Raw genomic sequence first — 13,543 nt, 5'->3', positions numbered from 1 at the left:
AACTCATCTTGAATTATCTTAGACTAAAAGAGGAATTTAATGGAAGAAGGCTGGGCTGTCTCACATGAATGAGAGATTGACTAGCCAAACCGTGTAAGGGCAGGGACACGTGGGCAACAGGATCAACTAGAATCTGAGACTGAATCACTGCCAGGACTCTATCCAGGTCTTATCTCTGCTTTTATGAGCATCATGGCCTTGTTCTCTTTCCACCTACAGAGTGGCATCTTTCATATGGTAGACATGGCCATGGATAGCTCTTGTGACTCGGGAAGGAGTGATACTTTCTCTCTGGTCCCAAGTATAGAATTTGGAGGAGTGCTCTGATTGAAGTTTGGGTCAGATGTGCATCCCTGAGCCAATCAGCAGTGGCCCAGGAAGTGTGAGCTCTGTGTTCTTTTTAAAGAGACATCACAAATAAGTGGTCTATTAACTTCTAATAACTGGCCTTTGATACATTTTGGCTAATCATTAGACCACATTGTAACACTATAAAAGGCACAAAATATATATGAAGATTTTGATTATGAATATTTGCATTAGATTCAATCACAATAATCCTGTCTTTTTAGGTAACCAAACTAATAGAAGATAGCACTTTATCCAAATCTGTGAAGAATGCTATAGATACAGACAGACTGTTAGATTGGCTAGTTGAGAACTCAGTTCTGTCAATTGCATTGGAAGGTAAGTTGCTTAAAAAAGGTTACCTAACACATAAATAATATATTTCTGTATAAAAAAGGTATGAAATTGTTGCTTTGACTATATTAGCCTTTAAATAATCTTATAGCAAGTTAATATTGCTTTGAATAAATAGAATCATATTTAGAAAGTTAGTGTTCACTGTATCTGTCTGCCTCTCTGGTGTTTCTTCTCTTAGGCAACATAGACCAAGCACAATACTGTGATCGTATAAAGGGAATTATTGAACTCTTGGGCAGTAAATTGTCTTTAGATGAGCTCACTAAAATTTGGAAGATACAGGTAAGTTGATCAGAATTATTTTTGCCTTTTTCTGACATTTTTTTTCAGTAAGGGTGAAGGGTGGTGACTCTCTAAAGCAGAGACTTACTGCCCATGGATAAATAAATAATAATTGAAGTCACAAAGTATCTATAAGCAGATTTAAAAATGAGACACATAATACTCTCAACTGAGACCCTCAAAATCATTTATACAATGTGAAAAGTGAGTATGTTTTTCTTGTAATTAGTTTAAATTGTTTTTAAGCCAGTTGAAAATACTTTGTTCTCCTCTTGAAATGAATATGTCAGATTGAGAACTTGATTCTCATCTTTTTTTACATTGTCTTTTTAGAGATTTAATCCTTCTAGGAATTTAAACAAGGCCAACAGATAACCATTAATAATGGTTGCTTCTTGTAGCCAATTTTATCATGCAAGTGTATGTATGCTGTTAGACTAGAATCAATTTATCTTTGTTACTGTTTTGCTTTTGCTTCTATAAATCAACAGGGAAAGACTTGGGTTTTTCCAGTCTCCAAGACTTAACTTTCTTCCCAATGTCTTCTTTTCTAGTCAGGACAGTCATCTACTGTGATCGAGAATATCCATACTATTATTGCTGCAGCAGCTGTCAAATTTAATTCAGATCAGCTTAATCATTTGTTTGTTCTCATTCAGAAGGTATGTGTTCAAACATGCTTACTTTTAAATATTTCTAAAACAATCTTCTTTTGAAGTCTCCTCCCTCTAAATTAGCAGTGTTTAACTGTACTCTTCTTACTTTATTAAACTTTTTTAGCTCAAGTTTAAAGTTTTTGCCTATTTTGCCAGTGTGATCAAATGGGAATGGGAAGCAGTTCCTGTGTCTTTTCTTTTTCGTTCTACAGAGCTGGGAGACCGAGAGCGATAGAGTAAGACAGAAGCTATTGAGCCTGATTGGACGAATAGGCCGTGAAGCTCGCTTTGAGACCACTTCTGGAAAGGCAGGAGAATCAAATGACTTTTTCTAGCTACAAGTACTTAAAGCAGCTTTACTTGCGTATGGGCTGGCTCATCACATGTGGTTTATTGTAGGTGTTAGATGTACTCTGGGAACTGGCTCATCTCCCAACGTTGCCCAGTAGCCTTATTCAGCAAGCTTTGGAGGAGCACCTGACAATCCTAAGTGATGCGTATGCAGTGAAAGAAGCAATCAAGAGGAGCTACATCATTAAGTGCATAGAAGATATTAAAAGGGTTGGTTTTATCTTTGGTCTAGTTTTGTTGTCAGAGCAACAGTATTGTCTGAGTAATTAGAGCCAAATAATTTTCCTCCCCTATTATGTAAATTAAACTAAATGTCCTACCTGGAAGCTCATACCTTAGAGTCCAAAATTGGGAAATTATAGGTACTGCTTTTACCAAGTCACTTATATTTCTTAAAATTCATTTTCAGCCTGGAGAATGGTCAGGTTTGGAAAAAAACAAGAAGGATGGATTCAAGGTAAGAATTTGCAGATGGAACCAACTAAAAGGTATACTAATTTAATAATTCCTTTTAATAAATTGAATTATAATTTTAAGATAAAAGTATGTTTTAGTGTTTCTTCGAATAATATTCAGATACACACTGCTGTTTAAATATTTGCTTATGACCTGTGCTTATTATTTAAAGCTTGGGGGTTATTGACTGTCAAAGGGGAAAATAAATCCAGGGTCACATTCAAAGAGTAGTTTTACTATATTATTTTCATAAGATTGTAAGACCTTCAACTTAGTTTTTCTTTTTTAAAATTAAATCCAAAGTATGCACATCTTTAATAAGCACAGTGGATTCTAAATAAATATCGTGTCCATTTTTCTCCCATAAGAGAGAAATGGAGGAACATTCATAGAGTCAGAAGAGAGAAAGAAGGGAAGAAGGAAGTTCATTCGTTGCTGGCACGTAGTCGTTTTCTAGGTGCTTGGTTCAGATGTGTTCCTCAAGTAATTCCTTACGCAAATGGTTATTGAGTGAGTGCCTGCTGCTAGGGCTCGATTTTAGAAGGTAGAACTGGGTAGTGATGGGTGCTGTGAAGTCCTACGCTCCAGGGCTTTGGCCTCCAGGTGACTGTGGACTTAAGGGCCGTCCTTCGAAAGGGTGGGTAGCAGCATGTGTAGTGATGATTGTAGCTCTCCTGTTGCTGCAGTCAGTAGCTGCTCACTGGAGCCTGCTTCCGTGGTTGCAGCAGCCCTGATCAGAGCATGTCCTCCTCTCACGCAGGCCCTCAGGTTGCCCAGATGAAACAAAGCCTAGCAGCGAGAGGGGTTTCATTTCACTGTTATCATAAGAAAAGGTTTTAGTAAATAGCTAATGGCTTAGGAATTTCATTGGTAAAACATATTTCTTGGCTTTCCTAGTAAGTATTTCTTTAAAGGATCTTGAATACTGCTAATTTACATTAGTAAATTCAGAGACTCAGCTCTTGCTAAGCGGCCTTGGTGACTCAGTAGGCTTTTATTCTCTTAAATTATGCTTGGTCATAAAGTTTAGTTGGGGACATTTAAGAACTTTGTTATATTTCTGACATTGAAATTTGATCAAGTGAATTTTCTACATTAAAATCGTTCACAAACTGGAGCTGGTAATGCTCAGGTTATGATTAATTGTTCCTTTAATTCAACAACATTGCTCTCTTTCTACTCAGATACAATTTGAATTTTCTCAGCTCAGTGATTCAGATAATTTAGCACCCTCTGTCTTTATGATTGAAACTCATCCAGAGTTATTTAAGAAGTTTAAATCTTTCAATAGTAATAGTAAGAGGGAAAGGGTATCTATAGAAAATGGTCTTTTCTTCACAGTAACAGATACATTTCTTTATAGGTATGAAGGTCAAAGCTGAAGGGACTTTTTCCTCCCTCCAGGGAAATGGCTTTTGAAACCAGAAAAATCCTTCCTGATCCCTGTTCCTTCCTTGTTACAACTAAGCAGTACTTTAGCCCTTGTAGCCAGTAGCATCGCTGCATCTTTATTGCTTCTCTTTGCAGTCGCTTCATTCATGTCTATTGTTTGATAACAAAACTCAAAAAGTAACAGGGAGAATTTTGGAGTCATTTTGTGAGTCTTGAAAGGAATATTCTTCCTTTTTTGTATCCCACTGCTCCCAGTAAAGAAATTCTGACGTACCATTCTTTCATTTCAAATAATAATAACTTGCATTTATACATAGCACTTTTCAGTTGACTGAGTGCTTTTGCAGATACTCTCTTAAAGTACACATGGCTGAAGGGGGGCAGTGGGAAGATCAAAGCCCCCGATATGACTCCAGGCAGGGGGTTGAGTTATATACTGCCACTAAAGGTGTTTTTCTATGCTATGCCCTTTCCTGCCAGGCAGCAAGGTGGGCTGACTGGGAATTATGTCTCCCTGCCAGGCTACACAGAAACTAAGCAAAGGGTAAGACAAGATCACCCACCTCTTACTCCCCTCCCACCCCCCAGCTACCTCTACTCCTCCAACTGATTCCCTTTCCCTCTGCTTTTGACACTCTTAAAATTCCCAAGTTCCATTATTGTGTTCAGAAATTCTGACCTTTATTTCTCAACTTTATTTCTGTAGATTCTGCCAGGATACCCTTGGCTTCCTTGGTCCTCTTTCCTTTGCTTCCTTTATACCTTCCACTGTCTGCCCCCAACCCTTTCCCTCTTATTGCACTTATTTTTTACTTCGATTAAAAAGTTTAAATGTACTCATCCAAAAAAAAATTACTAAACCAAAAAAAGTCATTTTTACTCAATTAGTGGTGTTTGTGTATTCCTTAAGTCATTATATGAAGGCCTCCTAGCACAGTGCCCAGCAGCCTTTCAATAAACATTGGCTCCCTTTCTCTTACCTCTTCCCCTTCCTCTGTGAGGACACTAAAATCGTTACTTACCCATACCTGAGGGGCCTCCACTTGCCAAAACATACAACTGAAAGTAAAACCAGCAAGATGCCCTCAGTACAGCCTCACAGTGATGTGCTTAGCACAGGAGGAAATACTTTTTAAATGTCCACCCATGTAAAAATTTGAACTTGGTTCTAGGTAAATGGCTAGGTCTGGTAAAACAAGGCAGATGAAGAACTGGGATATTCAACTTTGAGAAGAGAGAACTCAAGAAAGAATAGGAAAGCTTTTTCAGCTACTTAGAGGATTGTTATAGAAGTTTGATTCAACTTAACTTTTTATGTCTCCTAAGAAGTTATGGGAAGGCATGTTGCAATATGATAGGGCAGTGAACTTCCTATGAAAACAGTCTGACACAGAATGCACTGCCTCCTGAGTTCCTCATTACTGGAAACACTAGAAGACAAGTTTTGTAACAAAAATGAATAAGGAAAGTTTAGGCACAGGTTTGCAGGCTAAACTAGTTGACCTCTACGGCTTCATCTAACATTAGGAGTCTAATTTGGATATACCATTAACTCCTACTTATGAAACCTCAGCTTCATTATCAGACATTATCAGATATGTTCGTTTTAATTGTTTACCATAGTCTTCTGCCCCTTTTATAAATGGAGAAGATTAATTTAAATTTTTCTTATAACATAGCAACATAATGTTATAGATATGATGGAATAAATAACATCTGTCTTGTTTGCTAAACTGTAGAAAGGCTATATCAGGAATACTTTTTAGATTCTAAAGGGTAATTTTCAATGTTAAAGAAAATAATCTAACCGTAATTGACTTAATTGGTCATAATGATACTTTTTAATATACCTGATTATTTACTAAAGGGTTTATATTTATATCCTAATGTTTGTAATCCTTTTGGAAGGTATGAGTTCGGACTTAAGCCTTAGAATTTTAATCTCTGTCATTTTGCAACTTTTATATCCTAGCAGAAATATTCTAGCTAGTCTTGCAAGTAGTTGGCCTTTAATACATACCTTATTTCTCTGATTCTAAGATGCCAGTGATTGCAACATGCATCACAGGTTTAATCCAGTATGTACAGCCTCACTGTGGCACACCGCTTCTCATTATCTAGTGTAGTGCTTTGGACTTCTTTGAAATCTTTAAGATTGTAGAATTTTGAGGCACGTTGAAGAATATGGAGTTTTGTGTCCTTTTTTTGTAAAAACTCAAGCTGCTTTTTTCTTTCATTAAGTTGTATATACTACAAGTTAAACAGTTTCTCTTGAATCAAGGTGCAGCTTTGGACAGAGAGACGTTTAATGCCAAGTGATACAGCCCTTCACAGGGTATGAGTCTGTCGCACCGAATTCTCCTGGCTCTGAAGAACACTTAAGTCTGAGACCACTGGCAGTTATTCTTTGCTTTTAATTGAATTGATGGACACGAAAGGCTAGTCAGTGCTATATCATAGTGTAATGTTTTTGATAGCATTCAAGAAACAAATCAGTGATCTACATTTAAGTTAAAAAGCCATCCTTGTTTGGTGCTAAACTATGCCAGGTAGCAGCAGAAATGATGGGTAAATGAACAGATACCTTTTGAAAACAGCTAAGTTTGCACATACTCACATAAGGACAGGTATATCTAAACTTACTCCTATGCCTAGTGGCTGGTAAGTTTCTTTGATACAATTGTAAGAAGTGTCCATTTCAGGGCTTCCCTGGTGGCGCAGTGGTTGAGAGTCCGCCTGCCAATGCAGGGGACACGGGTTCGTGCTCCGATCCAGGAGGATCCCACGTGGCGCGGAGCGGCTGGGCCCGTGAGCCATGGCTGCTGAGCCTGCGCTTCCGGAGCCTCTGCTCTGCAGTGGGAGAGGCCACAACAGTGAGAGGCCCGCGTACCACACACACACAAAAAAGAAGTGTCCATTTCAGAAATGTTAAAATTTATAAAACCTATATCTTAGAATCCAGGAAATACGGTATTTGCTGATTGGCTAATCTCTAGGAAAGCCAGTATTATTTAGGCGGTAGCAGTCTCACATTTACGTATTTAGTAGTAAGATATTTTTCTGCAAATGACATCAAAAGTAGTTTTCTGCCCCATAGGCATCTTCATCTTACAGAAAGACTTAAAGAAGAAGCAAGGCTTTAAAACAATAATACAGTTTTTAAAGTAAAAGCTAAGGACTTAAACTGTTACTCAGTTTTTTAGAGAGTTACTTTTCAATTGATCGATAGTGTTTAATCTGACATTCCTACAACCTTTATAATGAAATCACATAGTTTGAAAGATGCTATTTATTCAAAAGCAATTCTCTTTTTAAAGCGTATCGCATGAATATCAGACTTTTCAGATATGTACTTGAAGATCTGGATTGTCATGTACCAGTTTCAGAAATAACATATTTGAAAAGTGTTTTGAAAAATATAAAGTATAAGTGTGAAGTGGCTGTAATAATTAATAAAAGTAGAATTCTCTCATAAAATTGTTTTAACTAGGAAATACAAGCAGACCATGGATATTTTCTTTAATATTTAGACCACTATTAGTATCTTGATCATATCATTGGTATCTTAATCATGTAATTGTAGACAACCATATTTTTATACCATTTTAGTTATCAGCCAGTTCAGCATTATCCAAGTTAAGCTTTTGCCATCAATTTATTTTATTACGTCAACATATCCTAGCAGCCTGTGCTACTTAATCTATCCTCTGAAGTTGCTAATTCCTTGTCGTCTGTTTTTTGCTGATGTACCCCTATACATTTACTATCACTTCACATCCACTCCTGTTTGCAGTTCTTGGCTTTAGGATTGCATGCAGAATAAGAAGTTGAAGACTGAATTATGAGTGCATGGAGATAAACTATAAATGAGCGATGTGAAGAGAAAAATAATAGAATGTGTAACAATAAAACCTAATTGACTTGGAAATTTTTTGTAGCTAATAAATTTAATCTGCTATTTATTTCTAAATTTAACTAATGTAACTTCTTTTTAACTCTAGTCATCTCAACTTAATAATCCCCAGTTTGTATGGGTAGTACCAGCTTTGCGTCAGCTACATGAAATCACCCGCTCATTCATAAAACAAACCTATCAAAAGCAAGACAAGGTAAGAGTATAGTTATATTTGATTATTATACAATTACTTGCATAAGCTTTTATAATAACAAACATCAAAAGATTGCTGAGTTTTGTAGTGACTGTATTACAGTTTTATGGTCATTAATGTAATTCATTTATATTACTTAATAATCTTGAATTTAAACATCATTCTGCTTTCATTTCTATGGAACTTTTCTTTTGATATATCCCTAACTCATTTATTTTTTATTTCCTTAATTTACAAAGTAAGCCAATGTTTAAAAGTTAATGATATTTTAGAAATTTGTTTGAAAAGATTCAAAGACTTATTTTATATTGTGAAAACATGAGTTTGCTTAAGGAGCTAGAGCTTCCTCAGTGTAATAGACTTGGGGTTTTTTTGTTTGTTTGTTTGTTTGTTTTTTAGTGTAATAGACTTGGGAAGAAAGATCTGGAAAAGTATGCAAGAAGTGAAATAGTTCTTTTGAAAGACTTTTTTTTTTTTTTAAAGAATCCCTTTTAAAAGCAGAAATTTACCAGGGAAGTTTATTAATTCTATAGTAATTCCCTAGTAAATGTACATACCAGATTGATTTTATTTACTTTTATGTAGGAAATATGAGTGAAAAGCTCTGTGTTTGCTCTTCCTCAACTACGTGCTAAAATAGAAGCTTGTATTAAACTGACAAAATAACTGCGCATTCTCATACCATTTTTCTTTTTGTTGTTTTCGCCAAGAGCATTATTCAAGACTTGAAGAAAAATTTTGAAATAGTAAAATTGGTAACAGGAAGTTTGATAGCTTGTCATCGGCTTGCAGCAGCCGTGGCTGGACCTGGAGGCTTAACTGGTTCAACACTAGTGGATGGCCGATACACTTATCGGGAGGTATCTGGCATTGTGCTTTTGTTTCATGATTTACAGCATTCATTTGGCCTTTTTGCACTTGAACTATAAAAATCATATTTATTGGGAGTAACTCTAAAGAGGTAGCATGAGGTGTCTTTGTCATAATGGAACATTTTTGTATCTTGACTATAATCACCTCAAAATAAAAGTTCAGAAAATTGATATTTGTGGGTAAATCTTTCAGTAAATCACCCAAGATAACTGCATACGATATGGTAATAAAAATAAACATCTTTTCTTTGTCTTTGATCAGAAATAATAACTGTCAGTTCTGTGGCTAATGGCTTTTGTTTTTCAAATCTAGTGGTTAGTAATACTGTTTTTTTAAAAATAGAAAAATACCTTAACTCACCAGTTGTGTTGTGGTGTTTTACTCTGAGATTGCCGAAATTGTATATTTTTTCTATCTAAAGTCAACTGAGTTTGTGTTAGACTTCAAGTAGTTTCTGCTACATTGTATTGTCAACTTGTAAACAGATTTCTCACATTTACTTTACCCTAAGTTATATGAAAAAGCATTAGGTAAAACTATTTTTTTATTTCAAAATTTTTTTGTTTAAAAAATTTTTTCTTTTACATATGAATGCCTGGAGTTAACTAATTAGCATTATTTCTTTTTCCAGTATTTAGAGGCCCATCTAAAATTTCTGGCATTTTTCTTGCAAGAAGCTACTCTGTATCTGGGTTGGAATCGTGCCAAGGAAATCTGGGAGTGTCTTGTGACTGGCCAGGATGTTTGTGAATTAGATAGAGAGGTAAGAAGATATTGTGGATGGAGTAAGACAGCAGTGGGACTTAATAGTATTTCACTTTTTTGTGTGTATCTCACATTTTTGTGTGTGTCTCACATCTTCAATTCTAAACACTTTTCAATTTACTAAGCATACATTTATACTAATAAGCTAGGAACTGTAAGTGTTGAAAAGATATTTTATATAATATATATCTGTGATATAGACAAGTGTGTGAGATCTTTGGTAAGTCTGATACCATTCTGGATAAAACCAAATTCAGCCAAGTGAGTACAGCAAAAGAATTCTTGGTGTGTCTTTTAGTATTTTTTTCCCTCCCATGAAATTAATTTTAAATTAACCAGCAGAAAACTTTGAGTTCCTATAATGATGTTGTATCCCGGAAACGCTAAAGAAGGAACTGATACCTAGACAGATCTTTAGAACTACAGTTACACAGCTGAAAATGGATTAAACCAGGAGCACCACACTGCTTTGACGTTTTCTAACAGTGAATGGCTGTTTCCTCATCTCATTTTGTAGAATAGTGTTAACTACATCATAAGATTATTGAAAGGACTAAGTATGTGACAGTGCCTAGCACAGTCCCTGGCACATAGTAAGGCTTATTAATAAATGTTGATAGTAAAACCAAAGTGTAACAATTCAGTGAAAAGCATGAATATATATTTTCATTATCTAGAGGAAAGATTGCTGTAATTAACTGCTTTATTTAGTTCCAGAGTTAGAACCATTTCAGTTTTGAGTGGTATTAAGGCAATATAAATTTCTAAAGAATTAAAAATAATTTATCTTTGCTTTCCCGGTTTGGAATATGTATTTGCCTGAAATGGATTTTAGTTACAGAGTGATATTTGTCTTGATCCGCAGATGTGTTTTGAATGGTTTACAAAAGGGCAGCATGACCTTGAGAGTGATGTTCAACAGCAGCTCTTCAAGGAGAAAATTCTTAAATTGGAGTCGTATGAAATCACCATGAATGGTAGGGAAGAAAAACGTAAAATCATTTTTTCAGTTCTTTAAAGTAAGAATTTTATACTTTTCTTCTCAGCCCACTCTCAGAAGCAGCTAACCATTTTGGGCTATCCTTCTGGACTTTGCCTTATGCACATAAAGACACATCTATATATACATATGTTTATATACACAGATAAATTTCTTTTTACATGAATGGTATTTTTAAATTATATAGGCTAATTGTCAAGCTGTCTTTTCATGACATTACTTAGTACGAAAAGGATTCATTTAAGGTGAAGATTTGTCAAAGTATAGAAATCCTCTTTTCAGTTGTTTCTTTTAATTGAGTTTTTTAATTGATATGTATTTTACATGCTATAAAATTTACTTTTTTAAGGTGTGCAATAAGTGCTTTTCGTATATTCACAAAAGCAGTTCAACCTTCACCGTTTTTAATCTCAGGATATTTTCATCACCCCAGAAAGAAACCATGTAACAGTCACTATCCATTCTCCCCTTTCCCCGACCTCTCATCTACTTTCTGTCCTTATAGATTATTCTAATCTGGACGTTTTATATAAATGGAACCATATAATATGTCACCTTTTGTATGAATATTTGGCTTCTTTTATCACCCTGAGACATAATGTTTTCAGGGTTCACCCAGGTTTTAACACGTACCAGAACTTCTTTCCATTTTATGGCTGAGTAATATTTCATTGTATGGCCATAACACATTTTGTTTATCCATTCATCAGTTGATGGTCATTTGGGTTCTCACCAGTTTTGGTTATTACCAATAATGCTGCTGTAAACATTCATATACAAGTTTTTATATTCCTAGGAGTGAAATTGCTGTATCATATCATTAATATTTGAGGAACTGCCAATCTGTTTTGCAAAGTGGCTGCAGCATTTTATAATCACACCAGCAGTATATGAGGGTCTGATCTCTTCACATCTTCTCTAATAATTATAAACTGTCTTTTTTATTTTAGCCATTCTAGTGGTTGTGACATGGTATCTCGTGGCTTGATTTACATTTCCCTGATGACTAAGGATGATGAGCATCCATTCATGGGCTTATTGGTCATTTATATATCATCTTTGGAGAAATGTCTATAAAAATCTTTTTCTCATTTTTAAATTGGGTTATTTGCCCTTTTATTTTTGAGCTGTAAGTGTTGTTTATATATTCTGCATATTCACTCCTTATCAGATATGCGATTTACAAGTATTTTGTCCTGTGGGTTGGCTTTTCACTTTCTTGGTAGTCCTTAGAAGCACAAAAGCTTTCAGTTTTCATGAAGTTTATTTATTTTTTTGTCATTGTTGTTGCTTGTGCTTTTGATACCATATCTAAGAGACTATTGCCTAATTCAAGGTCTTGGAGATTTGTGCCTATGTTTTGTCCTAAGAGTTTTATAGTTTTAGCTCTTGATATACTTTGTCTTTTCATTGATTATCTGTGGTACCTAGAGTGCATGAATTTATCTGACATTCTATAATTTCAGGTTTTAACTTATTTAAGACTTTTTTTGAAAATGTGAATCTCTGTGATCATCGATTGAAAAGACAAGGAGCTCAGTTGGTAAGTAACATTGTTTTCAAATGTAGAAAATTTGGAAAATCTAGTAAAACTTGACATTCAGCAAAACACATGTGTTATAATTGAGAGAAAACATGAGGTTTTTTTAAAAAGAATGGGCGCCTCGTTGACTGCGGGCTTCTGCATGGACGAGGGCGCTTCTCTTAGAGTGTGAGGAGGCTGCGTTTCTCGAACAGGTGACTTCTCAGACCCCTCTTTGCTTCTTGCTGATCTGGGGCAGCCAGCGGCCTCCTGCGGCTGTGTGAACATGGAGTAGGGATAGTTCCAGCCAAGCTTCCAACCTCTCAGATCTAGCAATTCACATGTACCTGAAAAAGTACCAAAATCTTCAATTCTGGGATCGCAGGGGCAAGGATTTGGGGGGAAATATATATATATATATTTTTTCGGTACGCGGGCCTCTCACTGTCGTGGCCTCTCCCATTGCGGAGCACAGGCTCTGGACGCGCAGGCTCAGCGGCCATGGCTCACGGGCCCAGCCTCTCCGCAGCATGTGGGATCTTCCCGGACCGGGGCACAAACCCGTGTTCCCTGCATTGGCAGGCGGACGCTCAACCACTGTGCCCCCAGGGAAGCCCTAGGGGGAAAGTTTTAACAGACAAGGAAGCAGGAAAATGAGGACCTGTAGAATGTATACAGCTTATGTTTATATTTACGTGAGCACCTTGAAAAAGAAAGGCAAAAAAATAACTCTTTTTCCAAGTCTGTTTCATTCATGACCTGACTTCCTAGGTGGTAAGAATTTTAACAAGATCTTATAAGGCCTGGATCCTGCCATTTCTAACTGAGCTTTGAGAAGACCAGATTGAGCCCCAAGGATTAGTAACTACCTCTAACCTGACTCTCTTTCCTTTGAAGAAAAGCTCGTGAAGAGGGTGCCCATATTATTCCTGTTTTGTTTCTGCTTTAGTAGCCCATCTGTGTAGAGTTCTAGCTAGGTTTAGGAATGTCTGGAGAAAAATCTCCATATCTGTCTTAGTTCCATGGAAGTTGTCCAGTGTTTCTGTTGTTGGTCGTTTCTTGTTTTAAAGTTCCATATCAGTATAATGATGTTCTCATATGTAGCTTGGTTTTTGCAGCCTTAATTCATTTTGAACTTGAAGAGGTGTGGAGTTACAGTGTAGCAGAAAATAACTGTAATTTTGTGACCTTGGTGTGCTGTATACTTTACTTTCTTTTGAACAGTATGTAGAAAAGCTGGAATTGATAGGAATGGATTTCATTTGGAAAATAGCCATGGAATCACCTGATGAAGAAATTGCTAATGAAGCTATTCAGTTAATCATAAACTACAGTTACATTAATCTAAATCCTCGGTTAAAGAAGGTGGGTATTTAAGGAAAGAAGGTACACAAAAAAGCAGAAAATAATATATTTTAAATTGCTAAGTTGG

General features: G+C 36.0%; 1 protein-coding gene across 1 annotated transcript in view; it reads left to right on the top strand.

The window, feature by feature from the left end:
- Nucleotides 1-2,403: 2,403 nt before the first annotated feature.
- The window catches only part of USP24 (ubiquitin specific peptidase 24), an 85,430-nt gene continuing 74,290 nt past the window's right edge, over nt 2,404-13,543 (top strand). The window contains exons 1-8 of the mRNA XM_024739237.1: nt 2,404-2,451; nt 4,323-4,386; nt 7,844-7,951; nt 8,662-8,811; nt 9,456-9,587; nt 10,455-10,566; nt 12,056-12,132; nt 13,336-13,476. Of these exons, the coding sequence (XP_024595005.1) occupies nt 2,441-2,451; nt 4,323-4,386; nt 7,844-7,951; nt 8,662-8,811; nt 9,456-9,587; nt 10,455-10,566; nt 12,056-12,132; nt 13,336-13,476 (795 nt within the window). The 5' untranslated portion in view covers nt 2,404-2,440. The remainder of the gene's footprint in view (nt 2,452-4,322; nt 4,387-7,843; nt 7,952-8,661; nt 8,812-9,455; nt 9,588-10,454; nt 10,567-12,055; nt 12,133-13,335; nt 13,477-13,543) is intronic.

This window comes from Neophocaena asiaeorientalis, unplaced genomic scaffold, assembly GCF_003031525.2.
Source record: "Neophocaena asiaeorientalis asiaeorientalis breed wild unplaced genomic scaffold, Neophocaena_asiaeorientalis_V1.1 scaffold138, whole genome shotgun sequence".
Taxonomy (NCBI): domain Eukaryota; kingdom Metazoa; phylum Chordata; class Mammalia; order Artiodactyla; family Phocoenidae; genus Neophocaena; species Neophocaena asiaeorientalis.
This window is presented reverse-complemented; position numbering and strand designations above follow the sequence as displayed.